Source organism: Mustela erminea, chromosome 9 (assembly GCF_009829155.1).
Source record: "Mustela erminea isolate mMusErm1 chromosome 9, mMusErm1.Pri, whole genome shotgun sequence".
In the NCBI taxonomy this organism is placed as follows: domain Eukaryota; kingdom Metazoa; phylum Chordata; class Mammalia; order Carnivora; family Mustelidae; genus Mustela; species Mustela erminea.
This window is the reverse complement of record NC_045622.1, coordinates 5591116-5613369: the sequence shown is the minus strand read 5'-3', so window position 1 is coordinate 5613369 and position 22254 is coordinate 5591116. Positions and strand designations below refer to the sequence as shown.

Below are 22254 nucleotides of genomic sequence, written 5' to 3'. Positions count from 1 at the left end.
AAGGCACCCTGAAATGAAAAATCATTTTTGAAAAAAGAAACATGTGAACAGTCTAAAAAGATTATACACAGCTGACGAGAGAATTCATAAACTAGAAGAGATATAAAGTCATCAGAGAGAAAGCACAGAAGGGTTTAAAAGAACAGAATGAGAAGACCCAATATACATTTTTAAGAAGAGAAACTATACTATGTCTTAGAAATGTGTTCTCTGTAATGTAACAGCTTCATTATTCAGTAACAATGGGTGATCTTCCAACTGAAAATCCAGACATATTTCTTAAGTACTAACTTGCTTTCAACACTGTCTATTTTTAATGTGGCTTTACCATGAAATATAGATCACACCCAAGCTTTCCATCCTGGGAAGAGCCGGCTGAGATTTTTGGGGTCCATGGCTTGCTGTATGAGCAGGTTCACCTGGCCCCCGACACTGAGCACCGTTCCTTCCTCCACTCCTTTCAGTTTCTCTTGCAGTCTCATCAGGACGCGTTCCGCTACTTTGTTGAAACTCTGGTCAGTGTCACTAAGGACAAACACACAGGTTGTGGTGAGGTGAGACAGGTCACGGGCCTTGGGGACAGGAAGGCCAGCAGGCCCTCGTTGGTAACAGACGGCTCACCTGAGATTGCGTTTGCATTCCTGGTCCTCTCCGGCGGGAGTGGACTGCAGCTCAGTGTCGTCCTCTGGCCTCTGCTGTAAATACAGAGCCTTCAGCGGGTTCATGGTCCAGTCAAACAGGGGGTCGTAGAGGAGAACCTGGACAGAATGTATCAGAAGACCGCTGTGCTTTCCGATGACAGAGGAACCAGGGTGATAAAATAGCACGGGCTGGTCGAATGGTAGGTGACTGGGGGTTTGACCCAATGAGGTACTTTGTTTGCTTGTGGAGGACACTGGGCTAGCATAATGCTCTGGGATGCTTCTCCCTTTCCGAATCCATTCCCCTCCTTGAGTGGGGGTGGGGACATCCCTTGACCTCAGTTTCCTGACTAGTCTATTGAAAAGAGCTAAGGACTAGTCCTTTCCTTCTCTCCCCCTTTTCACCACTAGGGTCCTGCACAAGGGTAGGCTGTGCCAACTGAGAGGTCAGCTGTGGGAGCTGACCACATGGCCGGCGGCAGCGAGCCTAGGCCTAGGCCATTTCACCCATCATTTTACCAGCAATAAAGCTAACATTTGGATTTCTATTCTTAAGGCTTTTTCTTCTTCTCTCAATGAGTTCTAAATTCCACTGGCAAAAACAAAGGGTATACTCTATTGAAGGCTCCTCCCAACCCAAAGTCCCTTTTGTGGGTGAATCTGGTCTGGATCTCTCAACTCTAAAGCCACGTCACATGGTAACACTGGAACTTGGCACAAAGTGCATATATTCTAAGTCACTGCCCCCAGTTTTTCATGTCCCTGGCGGTTGCCCGGAACAGCATGAAACAGCGGGCAGATTTTGGTACTGCTGGTGCAGGACATGGCCTAGAATGAAACATGGTCCCAGCCTACGGAAGTACCGAAAAAACACAAAAACGGTGGAAGCACAAAGTGGAACGTCTGCTCACCTGCAGATTTCTGCACACTGACTCTGTTCTGCAACTTCACTGAATTCATTTATCAGCTCTACTAGTTTTTGGTAGAATCTTTTGGGTTTTCTGTTTTTGGTATCATGTCATCTGCAAACAGTGAAAGTTTACTTCTTCCTTACAAAGTTGGATGCTTTCGTTCTGTTGTCTGACTGCTGTGGCTAGGACTTCCAGGACTATGTTGAATACAAGTGGTGAGAGTGGGCATCCTCGTCTAGTTCGACTGTAGAGGGAAAGCTCTGTTTCTCCCTATTGAGGATGATGTTTGCTGTGGGTTTTCATATCAGGCCTTTATGATGTTGGGTCTGTTCCCTCTAACCTACTTTGCTGAGGGATTTCATCATGAATGGATATTATACTCTGTGAAATGCTTTTTTCTGTGTCTACTGAAATTATAATAAGATTTTTACCCTTTCTCTTATCAATGTCTCACTTTGATTGATTTGCAATACTGAACCACTCTTGCATACCAGGAATCAATCCTACTTGACCACATGGTGAGTGATTTTTTTAATGTAATGCTGGATGGATTCAGTTTGCTAATATTCTGTTGAAGGTTTCTGCCTCTATGTTCATCTGGGATATTGGCCTGTAGTTCTCTCTTTTTTTTTTTTTTATGTTGTGTTCATCAGGTTTTGGTGTCAGGGTGATACTGGCCTCATACAAGGACTCTGGAAGTTTTCCTTTCTTTCCTATTTTTTGAAATAGTTCGAGAACAGGTATTAATTCTTTTTTACATGTTTGGGAGAATTCCCTTGAGAAGCCATCTGGTCCTGGAGTTTTATTTGAATCAGTCATCAAAAACTCCCAACAATTTCTTGCTGGTAATCAGTCTGTCCAAATTTTTTACTTCTTCCTGCTTCAGTTTTGGTAGGTGCTTCTAGGAATTTACCCATTTCTTCCAGGTTGTCTAATTTGTTGGCATAGTTTTTTGTAATATTCTTATAATTGTGTTTCTGGGTTATTTCTCCTTTTTTATTTGTGATTTTGAGTCCTTTCTCTTTTTTCTTTTGATGAGTCTTGCTAGAGGTTTATCCATTTTGTTGATCTTTTCAAGGAACCAACTCCTGGTTTCACTTATCTTTATTTTTTTAAGCTTCTATTTCATGTATTTCTGCTCTACTTTTATTTCTTTCCTTCTACTGGTATGGGTTTTGTTTGTACTTTTTCTAACTCTTTTAGGTGTTCAGGTTAGGTTGTTTGGGATTTTTCTTGCTTCTTGAGGTAGGCCTGTATTGCTATAAGCTTCCGCTGAGAAATGCTTTTGCTGATCACAAGATTTTTTACCATTGTGTTTTCATGTACTTTTTGATTTCTTTGATTTTTTTGGTTGACCCATTCATTGTTTAAGTAGCATGTTACATAATCTCCATGTATTTATGGCCTTTCCAGATTTTTTTCTTGTGGTTGACTTACAGTTTCTTAGCATTGTGGTCAGAAAAGATGCATGGTATAACCTCATTCTTTTTTAATTTGTTGAGACTTGTTTTATGGCCTAATATGTGAACTGTTCTGGAGAATGTTCCATGTGACTTGAAAATAATGTGGATTCTGCTATTTTAGGGTGGAATGTTCTGAATATATCTGTTAAGTCCATCTGATCCAGCTGGTCATTCAAAGCCACTGTTTCCTTGTTGATCTTGTTTCAAAGGTTGGTCCATAAATGTAAGAGGGGTGTTAAAATCCCCTGCTATTGTATTACTATTGATTAGTTCCTTTACGTTTCTTATTAACTGTCTTATGTATTTGGTTACTCCCATACTGGGTGCATAAATATTTACAATTTTGTATACCTTCATCCTGGATTGTCCCCTTTATTATTATCATTATTTTTTAAAGATTTTATTTATTTGAGACACAGAGCGCACAAATGGGAAGGAGAACCAGAGGGAGAGGGAGAAGCAGACTCCCCACGGAGCGGGGAGCCTGATATGGGGCTCAATCCCGGGACCCGGAGATCATAACCTGAGCTGAAGGCAGACGCTTAATTGACTGAGCCACCCAGGCGCCCTCTGTCCCCTTTATTATTATACCGTGTTCTTCTTTGTCTGTTTTTACAGTCATTGTTTTAAAGTCTATTTTGTCCAATATAAATATTGCTACTTCCCCTTTCTTTTGACATTCATTAGCATGAAGATGGTTCTTCATCCCCTCACTTTGAATCTGCAGGTGTCTTTAGGTCTGCAGTTAGTCTCTTGTAGGCAGCATATAGATGGGTCTTGTTTTTTTTTTTTAATCCATTCTGTCATCCTGTGACTTTTGATTGAAGCTTTTAGTCCATTCACATTCAAAGTAATTACTAATAGATATTTATTGCCATTTTGTTACTTGTTTTGTGGTGGTTTTGTAGTTTTTCTCTGATCCTTTTCTGTCTCTCTTTCATGGTTGTTAGTTTAATGATATGCTTGGATTTCTTTCTTTTTGCATGTCTATTACCGGTTTTTGATTTGTGGTTACCGTTAGGTTTGTGTGTGATGTCTTCTGCTTATAGCAGCAGTCTATATGAAGGTGAAGATGGCTTAGGTTTGAACCCACAGGGAGGTACATTTTATTAATCAAATAATGAAAAGGATGGAGGCTTCTAGTACTACAAGGAGCCTATATGGCCATCTTGGGTTTCAGTAGAGAAACAACACAAATTATTTCAAACAATAGGGGCTCTGTTAGGAGTCATATTTGTGAATTTTAAATTTAAGTAAGAACCAGAGTACTTCAAAAAATGATTTGAATCTTACTATCAAAACAGAAGCTGAATGAAAACAATAAAGAACTACAGACTGATTAAGCTAGAGCAGGGTTTCTTAGTGCCAGCACTACTAACATTTTTGGCTGACTACTACTTCTACTACAGGGGGCTGTCCTGTGTGTGATAGGATGGGTAGCAGCATCCCTGGCCTCCACCCAGTGGATAGCAAAAGCTTTTAAAAAAACACAAATGTCCCTGCGCTACCCCTGGAAGTAAGGTTTGAATGAGTATTTTTTAAGAGCTGTGCAGGTAATACTCAAGTACGGCCCGCTGAGCACCAGGGGTTAGAGGATAAGCACTGATACTGTAAGTGAGGTCAGCCCGTGTTCCGCCGCCCACGTTTCCCTGTGATCTCTTGCCCCACACACCAGCATGGTGAGTCATTACTTTAAGGGACAGAATTCTCTCTGGGGTAGAGCTAATGCCATTAAGCACTAGAAATCTGCATCACTTCCTTTTCTTTCTTCCTGATCAACATGAGGCAGTGATTACACATTCTGAACCTGGGCTGGGGTAAAGGCGATATAATTTAATGATTTTTCTCCAAAACCCAACGGAAACCATTCTGAAAGCAAGTTATGCCACAGGACAGAGTGAAGACACAACTGTCCCTGCCCGGTTTATGAATTAAATACTAGAGATGAGTTACGATGCAGTAACATGCCCCAAAACCTGGAAGGACTGGAGGCATTTCTGAACCACTATTTCCTGATGTGCACACCCCAGTCCCTCCTGCTGCCGGGCGTCATCCCACCACATTAACATAAAGCACCGATCCTCAAATCAGTGACATCCTAACAAGATACACAGTCTAACAGCAGAGAAATAAAGATTTCAGGGTGGCTGGGTGGTTCAGTCAGTAAGGCAGCCCCCTTCAGCTCGGGCTGTGATCCTGGGGTCCTGGGAAGGAGCCCCGCATTAGGCTCCCTGCTCAGTGGGGAGCCTGCTTCTCCATCTCCCTCTGGCCCTCCTCCCTGCTTGTGCTTGCTCTCTCTTTCTCAAATAAATAAGTTAAATAAATAAAATCTTAAAAAAAATTTTTTTTTATATGATGGAAAGAGAGATCACAAGTAGGCAGAGAGGCAGGCAGACAGAGAGGGGAAGCAGGCTCCCTGCTGAGCAGAGAGCCCGATGCGGGGCTCGATCCCAGGACCCCGAGATCATGACCTAAGCCGAAGGCAGAGGCTCAACTCACTGAGCCACCCAGGTGCCCCAGTAAGTTAAAAATTTTTAAAAGATTTAAAATATTCAAGATTTCCTTTTACTTTACCTCCACTATGGTCAGCAGGGTTTCCTGAGAGCTTCTCATGACCTCCATGGTTTTCTCGCAGCATCTACAAACACATTACAAAAATGGATTTTGTTACACACCAGTGTTTCCAACATCTCTTCATCCTTGTTATTCGTGTATACTGGGCCGAGACTGTTCTTGTTAATGATTCCCAAATTAATATCAAAGAGCACGACATTAGGCAGACTGGGTTTTCAGTAAATGTTTTTGAAAGGAATGTAATGATTTATGTGAATGTAAGCTAAGCTTTAAAATTACACACAGTACTACTATGAAACATGGCTTTCGGTCACTGACCACTGTTAGTTCACATGACTAGAATCTACTCTAGTAAAAACTGAGCACATGGACCAATCCTGGGAAAAGACAGGGACCTACGAAGTGCTTTCAGCAGGAACTGAGCCAGCATATGCTCCTGTAGCAGAGCTTATCTGCCCAGCAGTGGGCGCCTGAGGAGCTCTGAGCAGCGGACAGAGGCATGAATGGTGGAGGCAAGCTGCTTCCAGAGTGGGCGAGGAAGGACAGCTATGTATGGGATGCAGGGTGAAGTCCCAGATGGCCTGAGGAAGGAAGGTGACTTAGCAGTGAACCCTAGAATCTATGGAAATCGATAATCCGAATAATGCTGACATGAAATACCATCTGTTTTAGACACTTACCTTCTAAAGACTCCTTCAACACCAGTAATGCCCATCCCGTCCACAATATCTCTGGTGAGTCTGAAAGGAACCGTTTCAGGAGTCGGGAGGATCTTCCCCTGCTCAAAAGCAACTCCTAAAGTAAACAGTAGAGCACGGTCAGGTTCCGGAGCAAACCGACTGCCCTCCCTTGGGGCCTGCGAGCTGCGCAGAGGCCCCAGATCACCTGCCCGAGACAGCATAGGACCCGAACTCACGGTGGTTTTTCTCTTTCTGCTGGGCCACTGTTAGGCACCTCAAATTTAAAAAGCATAACTACTTCTAGACATAGGGAAATTCTAGATTAAAGGGTGATTTCTTAAAATGAAATGTGATGAGGATTTGAAGTGCAAAATATGCCTATAATCCTAATTTCTATGTATTTAAGTATACATGCATATAGTTATATATTAAAAATTTTTATTAAATGAAACTTTTTATTCTGAGATAACTATAGATTGATATGCATTCATAAGATACTATATACAAAATAGAAAATTCCCTTTATACCTTTTATTCATTTTTCCCCAATCTTGCAAAACCATGCATTACAGTATCACAGGCAGGACACGGACACTGATCCAGGCAAGGTCCAGAATATTCCCAACACCACCAAGATCCATCACACTCGCCTACGTCCCTCCCACCCACTCTGTGCCTCCAACAGTCATTACTCTTGTGACTTCGTATAACTGAATTCATTCTAGGGAAAACCATGTAATATATGTCATCTCCTCTATTCTAACGGAACTCTATCTTACTCTCTCAGCAGCGACTTCCATGTGCTACAAAACAGAACTCTTAACTTCCTAATACCACACCTTCTTTGAAATCTTAAATTCCACATTCTAACTGAAATCTCTTCTACCCCCTTATTAAAGAGTCTGTCGGGGTGCCTGGGTGGTTCAGTCGTTAAGTGTCTGCCTTCGGCTCAGGTCACGATCCCAGGGTCCTGGGATCAAGGCCCGCACTGGGCTCCCTGCTCTGCAGGAAGCCTGCTTCTCCCTCTCCCACTCCCCCTGCTTGTGTTCCCTCTCTCACTGTGTCTCTGTCAAATAAATAAGAAAAAAAATCTTTAAGAGAGACTTTAAACTCAGCGAGATCCCTTCCTTCCTAGTCCATTCACTGCTGCCTCACATCTGCAGCTACCACGGACACGCCAGGGAAGCTAGAAGGACACACGTGAAGACTCGACTCGCTCCGCAGCAAAGCAGGCTCCTCGCGGTAGGCAAGCGCCCCGGGACCGCCAGCGCGCCGTCTGTTCCCCATCTCCGCTCAGCTCAGGTCTCCCCTCCATAGAGCCCCGTTTGCCCCGCACTGTTCTTACAAGGCCAATTACCCTCCCTCCGACGCCCAGCCAGCAAGCATGCTTTCATTTGCTCAGTGAAAACAGAAGAGGAAATATTGTTTCCCTCCCATTCTCTCTCCTCTAGCTCAAGCCTTTCCTCCTCTCAGGAGAAAAGCTCATGTGCCTCCCGTGTAAAGCCGACTGCACCCCCATATGCCGCAGAACTCCTCTCGCTATTTCAGGATCTCCGTCTCTCTCCTCTAGCTTATCAGTACATAACGTATCAATATAGAACATGTGCACTCCGCTCTCCTCTTAGAAAAGCAAATGAACAACAACAACAAAGACACCTAAAAAAAAAAAAAAAAAAAGGCTGAAGCATGTCTCTCATCTCTGCAGCGAATGCCTCTCCCGTCCTTCTAGACCTCCTGTGGACAGCGGCACCTCCTAACTCCTGTTCAGTCCTTACCTTCCTGCAATCTCACTCTCCCATTTTTTTAAAGTATTTTTTTTATTTATTTGACAGAGATCACAAATAGGCAGAGAGGCAGGCAGAGAGAGAGAGGGAAGCAGGCTCCCTGCAGGGCAGAGAGCCTGATGCAGGGCTCGATCCCGGGACCATGACCTGAGCCGAAGGCAGAGGCCTTAACCTACTGAGCCACTGAGGCGCCCCTCACTCTTCCATTCTATCCAAATTACTTCCTAAGCCGTGAGCACTGGTTAACTGTTCAATTCAAAGGCCTGTTTTCAGTGCTCACCTTACCTGACCTGTAGTCTGAGCACTTCTTCCTTCATGGAAACTTCCCGTACCCCTGCCGACCCCCCCTCCTCGCCGCCTTCCAAGATACCCCTGCCTTCTCGTTCCCGTGACTTGTTTGTTATTCCTCAAGTCAGGAATTTTTTTTGACTCAGGCTTTTCAAAGCTGGCATTCCTTAGGTTTCTGTCCTCAGTCTTCTTTATCGAGGATGATACAGAAGATCAGAACCTCCTCCAGACCAGTGACCTCAAATGACATCTACTAGCAGAAGGTTCTCAGCTCTATCATTATGCTCAAGCCCTTTGCTTTCTCTAAGTATTAAACGCCCATTATACCTGGAAGTCCTATTAATACCTAAAAACAGTGCCGGGTGGCTCAGTGGGTTAAGCCTCTGCCTTCGGCTCAGGTCATGGTCTCAGGGTCCTGGGATTGAGCCCCGCATCGGGCTCTCTGCTCAGCAGGGAGCCTGCTTCCTCCTCTCTCTCTGCCTGCCTTTCTGCCTACTTGTGATCTCTGTCAAATAAATAAATAAAATCTTTAAAATAAATAAATAAATAGATTCTGTAAAAAAAATACCTAAAAACAAGATGCAAAAGTTAACTCCCCGCTTTCTCCTCCACAAAACCTGCCGCGTTCCTTCACTAGAAACGTCGGTTATCCCGGCTTCCCTTCTCCCACCGTAGCCAACATCGAACGTCCCCGCTGCAGGTTACAGCAAAAACGCGCCCCAGCCGGACTCCTGACCTCCACAGCTTTCGTCTGAGTCCTCTATTGTCTTAACTAGGATACGAGCCCCGAACATGTCTCGGCACTCCCAGTATTGCTCCCCAAGTTATTTCTCCAGGAATAAATTAAATTTACTGAAGGAGGATCATGTCCTCCTTCAGTAAATCTTCATTTACTTCCCCTTGTCTCACAGGTTAAAATTGAAACCCTGAGCCTGGTTTTTTACAGTCTAATACCAAGCTACCCCTCCAGCTACTCAACTCTGGCCATCTCTGACGCCTCACCGCTCCTACAGGTTACGTCCCCACGAGTCCCCGTTTCGGATTTGCTCTCTCCTGTCTGGATTTCTTTCCTTTCTTCTAAGACCTGGCTTAAATATCGCCTGTTGTAATAAGTTCCACTCATTATCTCAACAGAGTTAGCTATTCCCTCCAGCATGTGTTTGTGTGTTTTTGTTTTTAAACACTTATTATTATTACTTTGGTCTGTCTCCCTCACACTTGTAGCATCCTGGGGGCAGATATCATTTCTATGACTAAATATTTAATAAACAGAATAAAGATGCATTTCTGATCTTCTGTTACTCACCCAAATCTATATGTACAAGCTCTGCAGACTGCTCATTGATCAAGATATTCTGTACATGTCGATCACCAAGTCCAAGTATGTAACCAACTGGGAAAAAAAAAAAGAAACCAACCTGAAATCACTGGGATCATCTATTTCTAGAACACATCCATCCATAATTTCTACTGCTACCACTGACAACATGACTCTTAAGTAGTGTTGGCTTTTGGCCTGCTTCAAGCAGAATATGCACATAACCTGCCACTTTGAGTTAATCGCATAATCGCATCTTGTTAGCTGTTTTCATTAACACTGCATTTTACAAATTCTAGGTGATGTGCTAAAAAAGCATACATTTAAAAATAGTCATCCCTTGAAAATTAGTGTGGTTCAAGTTGAGACCCATTATTTAGCAAGGCATTATATCCCCTCAAATATTTTGACTATACTTTTAAATTTAACACAAATTAATCATTAATTCATTTCACCAGGCTTATGTCCAGGAAAAACTGCATTTCTGTTTTGAAGATAGATGATGGCGTGCCCGAACGCTTGTGACCTAATGAAAAACAGCATGAGGACGCCCATGCGCCCGGCTGGCGCGGTCATGAACTGGGTCTCCTTTCTTGTTTACAAACTGAATCAGCTGAATCAGATCAGTGATTCTCACTGTGGCCCAGCAGAGGGTTCTGTAATGACCTAGAACTTGGTCAGTACAGAGACTGACTACGGCCCTGTCTTCCTGGGCCCTGCCTAAATGATAGAGGGATGGTCTTTCTTAGTTATTAGTTAAAATTTAATAGATTAGAAGATACCTGGTATTCAACATTAGTTTTCATACTCTAGGCTTTTGTTAACTGCCCTGTCTAGCTATGCCATTCTCTTACTAATTAAAAAAAGGCCAAAATAGGTAGTGTGCACTGTGTATTTGAATATATATCATGATTTCTAATCCAAACATAAAATTCTATTAAATAGATTAAATATGGTTTCGCTTATTTGTGGAGCATAAGGAATAACATGAAGGACACTGGGAGAAGGAAAGGAAAAGTGAATTGGGGAACATTAGAAGGGGAGACGAAGCATGAGAGACTGTGGACTCTGAGGATCTAACTGAGGGTTTTGGAGGGGAGGGAGTTGGAAGGTTGGGGGAGCCTGGTGGTGGGTATTACCGAGGGCACGGATTGCATGGAGCACTGGGTGTGGTGCATAAACAATGATTTCTGGAACACTGAAAAGTAATTAAAAAAATAGATTCAGTCACTTAGTGATAACAGAATTCTGTGCAAAAGAACAAGTGTTAAAGGAGGTAAGTTAAATATAGTTATCATGGGTTTTATTATTTCCCAAAGGTGATCTCAGAAAATAATCTATTGAGGGAAGATTGGAAATACGCCATATTCACTACTGAACAAAGAAGAGCCAGTCTTCTCTCCCCGGATTAGGAGAAATCTTTCCTGCAGAAGCTTGGGAGAGTGAGTTACAAGCCGAGAACCGGGACGAAGGAGAAGCAGGGCAGTGGAAAGATGAGGGCGGCCTGGCTGACGGGCTCCCTGGGTACCGTCCCCCTGTGACTGAGAAAGCGGCCAGCGACATGGCGGACCGGAGCATTTACCGATAGAGGAAGTGGCCACGCTGCGAGTGTAGGCCAGTCGCTTCTCGAACCAAACGGCTGGGTCGAGGAATTTTTCCATGCAGAAGTAACGGAAAACTGGCTGAAATTTTTGGCAGACATCCATGAACGTTTTATATTTCTCTTCAAAAGACTTCTTTTGCACATCCTTTAAAAAGATCAAATACAAAATGTTCTCAATATTGTGTTTAACTACTTTTAATGTCCATGAGAGTTTCTGGATTGAAAACAGCTCCACGGATGCGGAGGCAACAAAGAGATGAACAAGGTGGTGTCTACCCAGCAGCCAGCGGTCTGGTCAGGGACAGTGACAAGGTGTAAGCCCTTCAGGGCTCAAGTGTGAATCTTCCTGGAAGGAGACACACCAGTGGGGACTGTTGTTTGTTTTCATGCAGTTGGCACTGGAGTGATTCTGTTATCCATGCGGAAGCAAACACAGAACAGGGAGAACCAGCTCCAGACCTCCTGATGGTCTGAGGTCCCAGAGCCCCAGGGGCGCAAGAGGAGAGAGGGAAGCCAGAATGGGTGACGCGCCTCAGATCTGTCCTCCGGCGTCTCCCTGTGCCCGCCGCCCCCAGCTGCATCTCCGGCCGAGCTGCCTTCCTGACACTGCGGCCTGCCCTGCGTCTCCCACCGCCCCCTCAGCATCGTCACCCGGGTCACTGCCAAACCCCAATGACTTCTTCCCTTCTCCTCCTCAGGGAACCTCAGCCACTTCTGTCTTCTACACCGTAGAGGCCCTCCATCCAGCCCCCATCACCCAAACACTGGGCACCACGGATGACTTTTCCCCCAACCCCACTTCTAATCAGTAACCGAACCCCATCAGTCCTGCCTCCCCACTATTTCTGTAGGCACCCCTACTCCCCGTTCCTACTGCTGCTCGTCTGCATTCACGGCCCCCGTGTCGTGCCTCTAGTCAGCTTCTCAAAAATGTAGCCCACAGGGCTCAGAGTTCTTTCTCTAAAATGCAACTCTGGTATAGCTGTCCTTCTCGAGGGTTCTCTACTGCTTTCAAGATAAAGTACCAAGTTCTTAGCATTTCATGAAGCAACCCTCCGTTTTTTGAGTAACAACTACTGCTTTAGTAGGCCTCAGCTATCTGCCTGTGCAGGCCTCCTTCCCTTTGCCTGCGCGTGCCTTCTGCTTAGAAAACCAACTCAGTCATCTCGGCTCAAAGGCCACTCCCCTCCGAAGCTTTCCGAATCTGACTCCGCTCCTGCCTGTCACAAGGGGAACGAAGCACTTCCTCCCCGGGCCTGCATGGTACGCGGGACCGCCGTCCATTACATGATGGCACTCTGCCGCCCAGTTTAAAAATTGCATATCACAAAACACAGTAAAAGGAAAAGTAACGCATTTTAGGGTTGGACAGACAAGATTCAAATCCTTGCTCCACCATTAGCTCCTTGACCTGGGCAAGTCCAATTTCTGAACTTCCTCTCATTTTAAAATGGGGTAATGAGCATGCAGTGTCCAGAGAAAGGACACGTCCTGTCCATACCGTCCATACCGTGACAGGCCGGGTGAACGTCAGGCCACAAGGCTAGTGTGATGTGGCCAATGTCTTAAAAGGTCCATCAGTTTTATATAAAAATTATTATCTGTTTTTTGGTTTTAGTTAGTGTTTTGTTAAGAATCCACTTACCCCACACTGGAGGCAAACTAGCATTCCACCGGATGCCCAATCTCTCATCAGACAAGGGCTGGCACTTTACAGAGCTTACAGACCTCCCTGTGTCGCTCACACACACTTCGTGCTGGCGGCCGGCCTTCTCCCTTAGGATCAGCGCCGGACGCCAGGGAGACACCGTATGCTCTGACGCGGGAGAGGGTCAGCTGCGGCGCACCGGCCCACAACCTCGCTCCTCGCGAGGGTCACTCACCATCATCTTCTTCTGGCAGTGAATGGCGCTTAAGTCCTTCGGCCTGTATCTCTTATGAGCACCGTTCTCGTTGTTGACAAGGAACTCGCCGATGGGGACGGTCCCCGTGCACCACTCGAGAACGCCGCTTCGCTGGGACAGCGGAACCACCTGCATCACAGAGGAGATGCCTTCTGAGTACGGGAAGGGTCCTGAAGAGCAGGTAACCGCCACTCAACTGCCAGTCCATGGAAAAGAGTTCTTTCGGGTGTATCCCTGATTCTGTCCAGAGGAGACAGAACTCCTTGGAGGTAAGCAATGGAAAATACACTCAAGCTCCAAAAATCAGATGTTCTAGCCTGCGGCTGACACTCCTAGGACCTGCTCTCAGTCCCTGTGACTCCTGCTGACTAGGTCTTTCAGCAGCATCTGTGACTGAGCCACAGTTCACGCCATTTAGCACAGGAATTACCTGCTTTCCTCATTCTCTCTCTCTTTTTTTAAGATTTTATTTACTTGTCAGAGACTGAGCACAAGCCAGGGGAGAGGGAGAGGAAGAAGCAGGCTCCCCACTGAACAGGGAGCCCGATGCGGGGCTCGATCCCAGGACTCTGGGATCAATCGGCACCCTAGCTGAAGGCAGATTCTTAACTGACTGAGCCACCTGGGCACCCCTCATACTTTTAATATCAAACAATCTGAAGATTTCACTTTGGAAAATACTGAATATAACCTTAATACTAATATACTTTGAGGGCGCCTAGGTGGTTCAGTAGGTTAAGCCTCTGCCTTTGGCTCAGGTCATGCTCTCAGGGTCCTGGGATCGAGCCCCACATCAGGCTCTCTGCTCAGTGGGGAGCCTGCTTCCCCCCCCTCTGTCTGCCTCTCTGCCTACTTGCGCTCTGTCAAATAAATAAATCTTTAAAAAAAAAAACTAATATACTTTGATAATTAAAAGTATACGTATTCTTGCTTTAGAGTCTTATTAGCTACACGAAGAGGAAATATATTCCTGAACATAAAATTAGCAATTTTACTGGAAATATAAAAACTTAAGACATATATAAACATACACAAAGTACAGAAAATGATATAAACAAATACCCCGTTACCCACTAAACAGCTTTATGAAATTTAAGATTTTCTCACATTTGCCGCAAGGAGATGAAGCTCCCCTGCGTGCCCCTCCCCGGCCTCCTGCCCTTTCCCACCAGCAAGAGGACTGCTAACTTGCTTATCGTTCATGTTCATGTATTTTTTGGTATATTTTTATTTCAAAGCAGTATATACAGGGATAGTTCTAAGCTTTAAATAAAAGACTATTATACTCCATGAAGGCTTCTGCAATTTGTTTTTTGCCCAACACTACTTTACCCTCAGCTGCATCAGTACGTGTAACCCTAGATCATTTGCTTCAGCAACCGCAGACCGTGTAAGAACACCACCGCATGGGCACAGATGCACACCAGGAACTGAACCCCTGGGCCACGGCATGTGCGTCTCCTGTTTCGTTAACCAGGTATCGCCAAAGAACTACCCAAAGTGGTTGTGCCTGTCTCTACACCCAGTACTGTGCTGATATGAGAGGCGGGCAACAGTATCTCACTGTGGTTTTGATTTCTATTTTCAGATGCCCAGTAAGGCGGAGTCAAATTTAATATTTTCTTCCTGAGCTATCTGTATTCTACACCCATTTTCCTACGGCCATGTTAGCCTCTCTACAACTGGCTGGTGACAGCTATTTATACATCCCTTACTATTATTAATATTGTAGCAATCCTTCATTATTATTATTAAAGTCATTTTTCTTAGTTGGCCACTTGTCTTCATAGAATCTTTAATTCCATCAATTTTTTATTTTAACATACTCATATGTGCTGACCTGTCTGGTGTATTAACGCCTTTCACTAATTTATTAACTGTGTTTGCGGAGAGTCTATTATGTGTTTAACAGAACAACAGAGGCATTTTAAAAAGTGACTAAGAGAGGCAGGGTCAGAGAAGGCCTCGCTGAGTAGGTGACATGGAGAGAAACCTCTGTACAGGGTCTGGGGGACGAGCATTCCAGGACTAGGGGAGTAGAGAAGCCCTGATGTGACCCCAAACCGGCAGATGTCAGCCACAGCAGGCAGAGCAGCTGCGCCGAGGGGAGAAGACGGAGCCTGCGCAGGCGGACAGGAGGGGGCGGGGAGCAGCGGATGGAGCTGCGAAGAGACGAGCAAAGGCCAATCCCTTCACTCAGGGCTAAGTGAACCCATCTGGAGTCCAGAACAGGAAATGGACAGATTGATTCTGTCTCAGACTCTTTTAAACGGACCATCCCAGCTTCCGTGAGGAAAGGACCTTTGGCGGGGCCAGGGAAGAAGGGGATGGCGAGACAGAAGAGACGGGACTGCAGGGCGGGAAGGGCAGAGGCAGTACCAGGGACTCGAGGGAAAGCAGGCTGGTAAGGACTGGCTAGTGGGACAGGTGTGAGATCTGAGCGGGAGAGAGAGAGAGGAGTTTAAAATGATGCTGATATTTCTACATGATATTTAGGAATTACTACTCTTTTAGGAGTGATGACAGTATTGTGGTTCTGTTTAGTTTTTTTAAAAAAAAATGTTCTATAAGTACACACTGAAATAAATGTTTACAGATGAAATGACAGGACATTGTGTTTCAACATAATATTGAAGGGAAGGAAGTAGGTGGAAGTAGAATGAAACAAATTATCCTGAGCTGATCACGACTGAAACCGGGTGCCAGTACAAGGCAGTTCATTTCATTATTCTATGTACTTTTATATTATGTATGTTTGAAATTTCCAATAGTAATAAAAAGGAGAAGACAGACCGCCTCCTGACTTTGGACCGAGCAACTGGGTGAAGGCCGTGCCGTTCGCTGGTCTGTGAAGAGCGGTCATTCTGGGGGTGCAGCTACTCACTGAAAGTTCTACTTTAAACTTGCTGAGCCTGAGACAGCTCTTAGACCTCTACAGAACCCACTCGTCTTGTCAGGAACCAGCCCTTCCAAATGCTGTATGTGACCTGACAAAAGACTTCAACTAACTTAAGGGAAAAGCAGGGTTTCGTGACTATCACGGCAGATGGCCAAAAGGCAAAAGGACCGAGACTCCCAAGCCACCAACCACAATGTGTATTTTTCTAGTGACCATGCCACAGAGACCTTGCGTAGCCCAAAAAGTCTAAAATGTTTACTCTCTCAGAAAACACTGGCTGAGCCCTTGTCTGGCTAATGGCATCTTTTCTAGGCTCTTGCTGAAGGGGCAGCAGCGTGAAGCCGTCACCTTGTATGTGCAGATGGTCAGTTTCCTCTTCCGGGTCTCCGTGTTCCTCTGCAGTAACGTGTTACACATCTGGAAAACCTGCTGCATGACCGCATCCTGTCTCAGGTCGTCACGGCCCTTCAGAGTAATCAGAGCACGAACAACTGGGCACAGTCCACTTTATGATCAAATCACACAGAGAGCCACACGAGGACAAGAGGGCGCTCAGAAATCTACGTGAGCACCCCTCCTCCTCTTCACAGTCTCTTACATGACTAAGACCTAATGCTGGTCTTTCATTTAGAGTAAACTGTAACACTAGGGAGGCAGACCAGTTTAGAAAAATGCCCCCCCTTGCTGCTTCTGGAATTAGGCTACCTGGGACTCCTCCACTGGAAGGCACGAGGTACTACTGTCCCCCTCCACGACCTCCCAGCAAGCCAGGAGAATTTGGGAGCTGAGTGAGGGAGGAATGCCGGCCCCTCCCGGACAGATTTACTAGCCGCTGGCACAGTGCCACACTCAAAATCCCTTCAACTTGAACTCTTCAAGAAAAGAAGCAAGTCACCTAAACGGTTTTTCCATAACAAGCAAGCGGACTGATAACCTCATCATATCTGTACATGTCCAAAGTGTTCATTTGCTGCAGTCAGCTGTTACAATGCTGACCTTTCAGAGACACACAAAATTTAGGAAAAGCAATCTGCTTCTAAAAAATAATGCTTATTTATATTGTGTAAGTTTTACTCACTTGCAATTTTTGAGAAGAAAAATAAGGATGCAAAGCAGGAAGTAAATGTCAACTGCAGTTCTGACTTCTGTCACTACGCTACTATGGACTGCACGACCGAAGGAGAGTCTCACCTTGACGAGCTGTCTCCTTTCCTTGCCGTCGGAGCCCAGACAGTCTATTATTTTAGGTAAATTTAAACCTCCTGCTAAACGAAATTCTGCTTTAAATGACTCTATAGTCACCAGATTTCTGTATTCTCCAGTGGGGTCCACCTAATGAAGCATATAAATGAAAGAACAGGTCAGGTACACTATGTGCTTTTAAAGAAAAATGAATTATAAATGACAATTTAAATATGAAAACAGAGGAATGAACGACAACATGCTGTGGGTTAAGAGCTCAAGTGGTAATCTGCTTCCTGTTCAAATGAAAGAAACAGAATTCAACACCGGAAAGGCTGGGAAGTTACACAAGTCACCTTTCAAGGCATCTCTCACTAACCCTGGGGCACACAGTGTTACAAGAGTGTTGCCAAAAAGCTACTGGAGATTCAACCTGTTCTCCGGTCTCACGGCGGACTTTGTCAAGGTTAAGTCCTCTGAGAAACAGTAAATGTCTCACAATAACATAGTAAGGTAAATTTTTAGGGAAGTGTGGAGAGTGCTACTCTAGGCTGAAATGCTGCTAACTGTGGCATTTTCAAGAAATACTCAGCTACCTACCTTTCAAATCAAATAACACATATACTAAGAATGTAGTCAAATGATCCTTTTAAAAAATTTTTGTTTTTATTTTAATTCCAGTTAATTAGAGTTATTATTGTTAGTTTCAGGTGCACAAGATACGGATTCAGCACTTGCATACGTCACCGGTGCGCATGAGACAAGTGCCCTTCTTCATCCCCATCCCCCGCCCACCTCCCCTCTGGTCACCATGTGTTCTCTGTAGTTAACAGTCCGTTACTAAACTATCACCTCTGTTATTACATACATCACTGCCAACTTGGTATTTCTAGCAATAAAAGATCGGCACAAGGTAGCTAAAGTATCATGCATATTACAGTTAATTTAATACTGTAACGTGTACTGTATTACTTAATAGCATAATACATGATAGTCAATACATTCTAACAGAGACTTTAAAATATAAAGCATTTAGGGACTTTCTTGCCCAGGTAAAAATTAATCTTGGCAAAAGCTCATAGAACATTTTCTTCTTTTGGCCACTGAAGGTAACAGTCTACAAACCTTCTTCACAAGGAAGATGGAAGGTGTAAAACTGAAGGCAAAAGAAAAGAAAGCAGGAGAACCCGTTGAGTATTTTCAGGCTTAGATAAAGGGAGTCTGTAAAGAAACTATAGGACGAAACATGAAAGTCCCAGTCTTAACCACTTTGATGTCAAATAGTTAACCTAATGGAGAAGAATTTAGTTCAATTAAAAAATCAAGACAGTTAATAGTAAATTACCTTAATTTCCATAGTTGGAACAACAACGTCTTCTAAATTCTTCAGTTTAGTAATTGGCTGGTCTGCTGGGATATTTATGCCTTCTGTATTTAAAATAAAGAGGTTTTGGTGACAAAAGGCACTGAGGAACAGCTCTGAAGGTAAAGCAGAAGAATCCCGCCGAAGCCACAGACCCTGACCTGTGGCTAATCTGCGGTTCTGGCCCTGATCCAGAAATGAAGACCTAGGGCTTGGGACATGATGTAGGGCAGGGCCAGAGCAGGACCACAGCTGACATGGCTTATCCGTGACTCTGCAGGTACCCGGCATTAGTCATTAGTCCAGAACCCAGCTGACCGTCCTGGCTGAATGCCTTAAGGCAATTACACAACAGCCTTCATGGCACACAGATAATGTACTCCCACCATATTACTATTAAATGTAACCAAAGGATGTGATGATTAATATGCTTTGTTTGCTTAAAGGAATACTATGAGAATTCTCAGCCTTATTTTCAAGTGTGAAGAACTTAAACGCAAAGACCTGATTCTGAACAGAAAAGGGAATACAACTGTTAAAAAATGGGGAGAGAAACTTGAATGTATACACATAACCAAATATCACAGCAGTTTATAATTATTTGAACAGAGACAAAAGAGTGACAGATTACACGCAAGGCATTCTAACGCTCACAGAGGAAATGGTAAAGGCTTCTCATTTGTAAGACCTAGGGCACTGTGAGAAACAATATTTTAAGAAACCTCTGACCCTGAAAACTGTCAGTTATTCAGTTATTTTAATGGATTTGCCTCTATGCAATTAATTATCTGTGACAAGTATTTGTACCAGGAGATGACCTGGAGAGATCAAATAATTAATTCAGTACAGTCACATATTATCAGGTAACAGAAGATATTAAATGGTAAGGGACTAGGGGTTGCTGAAGCTACTGGAGAAAAATTCAGCTCTGGACCATGTGGGAACTGTAATCATTAAGAACCTTCATGTCTGTAATGAACGTTATGTAGGTAAATTTAGAGAGATTACATATTAGGCTCCGTTCTTAGTATACCCGTCCAGAGAAAACCATAGCATGAAAACAGCTGTAATTCTTTCAAACACCTACTTCTCTGAGTCTTCCACTGAGCGGCATCTAAGTTTGCTAATATGATGTAAGCATCACAGAGTGCCTCAACACTTCTGACCATCTGAGGTCTCCTACTTCGGATAGTGTGTATTATTCTGTTTGCAGCCTCGGTTCGATCCTATTCAGAAAAGAAAAAACAAAACAACATTACAGAAAGAAATACCCAACACTTATATTTTTCCATTACAACAAAAGGAGAAGCAGAATTCATGCACTAAACACTGGAAAGACTACAGTCACTCAGAAACAGAAGAGTCACCTTGTGAATGAAATACATCAAAGGTGGAATAATATCAACAGTAAAGGACTTGGGTGTATTTTGAAATTATTTTCTCTTTGCTCAATGCTGTGAGGAAAAAAAATACTGGTATCTACTATACCAGGAGAATATTCAGGAATTCTGAGCCAGTGTTAGGCGGCACAATAACAAACCGAATACGGCCAGAGAATCCCTGAGACTGAAGAAAGGAGAGCTGTGGGAAGGTCTGGACGCTGCAGTTCCAAAAGGTATATATGTTTAACCCAAATACCTCATCGAGTGGAGAGCTTTGTTTAGGTGCATTTTTAATTATTCTGTTCCTTCTTGCTGCCTCTGGTTTGGTCAAAAATTCATCCTTGTTTGCATTTGCTAAGGCCAATATAATAAACAAAGTGTGATGGGGGTGATCCATTGAAATTCGAGAGATAAGCTGTCAAAGAACAAAGGACTATTAGATTGATGCAACCAACCAATCAAACAAAATCAGAAAATCCGTAACATTTTTCCTTTTGTTCGGCATTACGGATATGTGCTTTTCCACCAGACGCCACCGTGGGCTGAGTGCGTGTATGTGAGACAGAGAAATGGGGAGAAATGACAAAGAAATGGAGTAACTTACGTGGAGTGAGATAAGACAAAAGGGAATTTTTATTCCTGCCCTTTTACAACAAAATAAATATGAATGACTAGAATCTTTTTTGTGTTTTCATATCCTAGAGTGGAACAGTAATATATAAAAAATGAAAGAAAAGCAGCTGTGTTTTGATTTTCCAGTTTACTTACATTATTGAGGACTTCGTGAAATCCAAGGCCTCCCATCATTTTGGTCCCCATTCTAGCAGCCAACTGGTACATAAGAGGCAAAAATTTGTATGACGGAATCTTCATTCCATCAGTCTATCATTAAAAAAAAAAAAAAGCCTTAAGAAACATGCATTTAAAAAAGTCTTGCATCTAAGCAAGTAAATTTTTCTAAAATAATGCTACTAGCACCATGATCTTCTTGTTGTTCATAGAACTTCACTAATTACATTTTTTCCCTTGACATTCATCTTAGTCTTCCTGATGGGTATTCTAGATTGATTCACTGGTAAGACACAACATTTGATCCTAAATTAAATTGTATTCAGAACTAGAACACTTGCAGGGATTTCATTCCAGTGAATCTAAGGAAGAGAAATGTGGATCTGATGGCTATTGTGATCTTGACGACAGAGAAGGAGGTGTGTGATACACTGAAGGAACTTGTGCCTTGTACACTAAAACTAACAGGATTTAATGAGCACCACCAGCAGAGACCGCTTGTATCTATTAAGAGTCTTAGCATTCTTTTCATCCAGGAGAAACATTTTATTTGTAAGCTTCAAGTTGGTTGCCAATGAGATCTGGTAAGCACAACTTTAATATTAGGTATCCTCAATAAAATCTAAAGTTTTTACATGAAAACTTTTGAAATACTACTGCCTTAACGTTTTCCTTAAACTTTATTTTTCATTTATAAAAGTAATTTACTTAAAAAAATCTCAGAAACGATAAAGCAGGAGGAAAAACCTGCCTGTGGCCACCTCATCTTTAACTGCCTTCCAGCTCTCCCGGTCTGGCATCCTGGCACTTCCCAGCAGTAACTGAGAAAGAATAGGCAAAGAATGAACTAGATGCTCTCATCTCTGCAGAAACCTGCATCACTGGAGCTCAACGAGTACCTATGAGTAGAGCATCAAACCAAATTCCAGGGATACAAAGATTATACGAAATCTCTGACACTGCTGGGCTTATGTCTAAGCTTGTGCAACACAGGCTGGAATACTGGGTTTAAAAGAGAACACTTGCCTTCATCATGCCGTTGACGTCAGAAACTCCGGAATTTTCAAGCCAGAGAGAACAAAGACGGAATATCCACATATCATGTCCTTCTCCACTCAGTAAGCAACTGATGTAATTTTCAACCGCTTTACATAAGAAGCGCTTACGGTCCTCTTTCAGGGCACGGAGCGCGCACTCATCCAGTTCCAGCTCCCGCTGGACCTTTACTGTGTATCTTGCATGGGATAATTAAAAGAAAACGCAAAACCCGTCAAATGGTACAGAACTACAAAGTCATACATGAAATACAACACAAATGAACAGTCAGGTATCCATCCCCGGAGAAAAATCAAAATTCTAAAACTACTTTTAATATCCGGAAGTAAGTCTGTGCAATTCAAAAGCCACTCTAGGCAACTGGGGACAAAGGGACCCTACCTGAGCTGCCTGCTTAACCCCCTTCTCTACTTTCCC

At 43.6% G+C, this 22254-nt stretch overlaps 1 protein-coding gene across 2 annotated transcripts in view; it reads right to left on the bottom strand.

Annotated features, from left to right (window-relative positions):
• Nucleotides 1-339: 339 nt before the first annotated feature.
• The window catches only part of ATM (ATM serine/threonine kinase), a 120508-nt gene continuing 98593 nt past the window's right edge, over nt 340-22254 (bottom strand). Inside the window, exons 52-65 of one of the 2 annotated variants that reach the window (XM_032360060.1) lie at nt 21808-22015; nt 20761-20874; nt 20249-20407; nt 19698-19836; nt 18593-18675; nt 17257-17397; nt 16414-16530; nt 13146-13295; nt 11242-11407; nt 9648-9734; nt 6270-6384; nt 5590-5653; nt 622-758; nt 340-525 (exon numbers count right to left, since the gene is read on the bottom strand). In XM_032360060.1, the coding sequence (XP_032215951.1) occupies nt 342-525; nt 622-758; nt 5590-5653; nt 6270-6384; nt 9648-9734; nt 11242-11407; nt 13146-13295; nt 16414-16530; nt 17257-17397; nt 18593-18675; nt 19698-19836; nt 20249-20407; nt 20761-20874; nt 21808-22015 (1864 nt within the window). In that variant the 3' untranslated portion in view covers nt 340-341. Of the gene's footprint in view, nt 526-621; nt 759-5589; nt 5654-6269; nt 6385-9647; nt 9735-11241; nt 11408-13145; nt 13296-16413; nt 16531-17256; nt 17398-18592; nt 18676-19697; nt 19837-20248; nt 20408-20760; nt 20875-21807; nt 22016-22254 lie in introns of those variants that run through there. The other variant, XR_004289491.1, reaches the window with a different exon arrangement.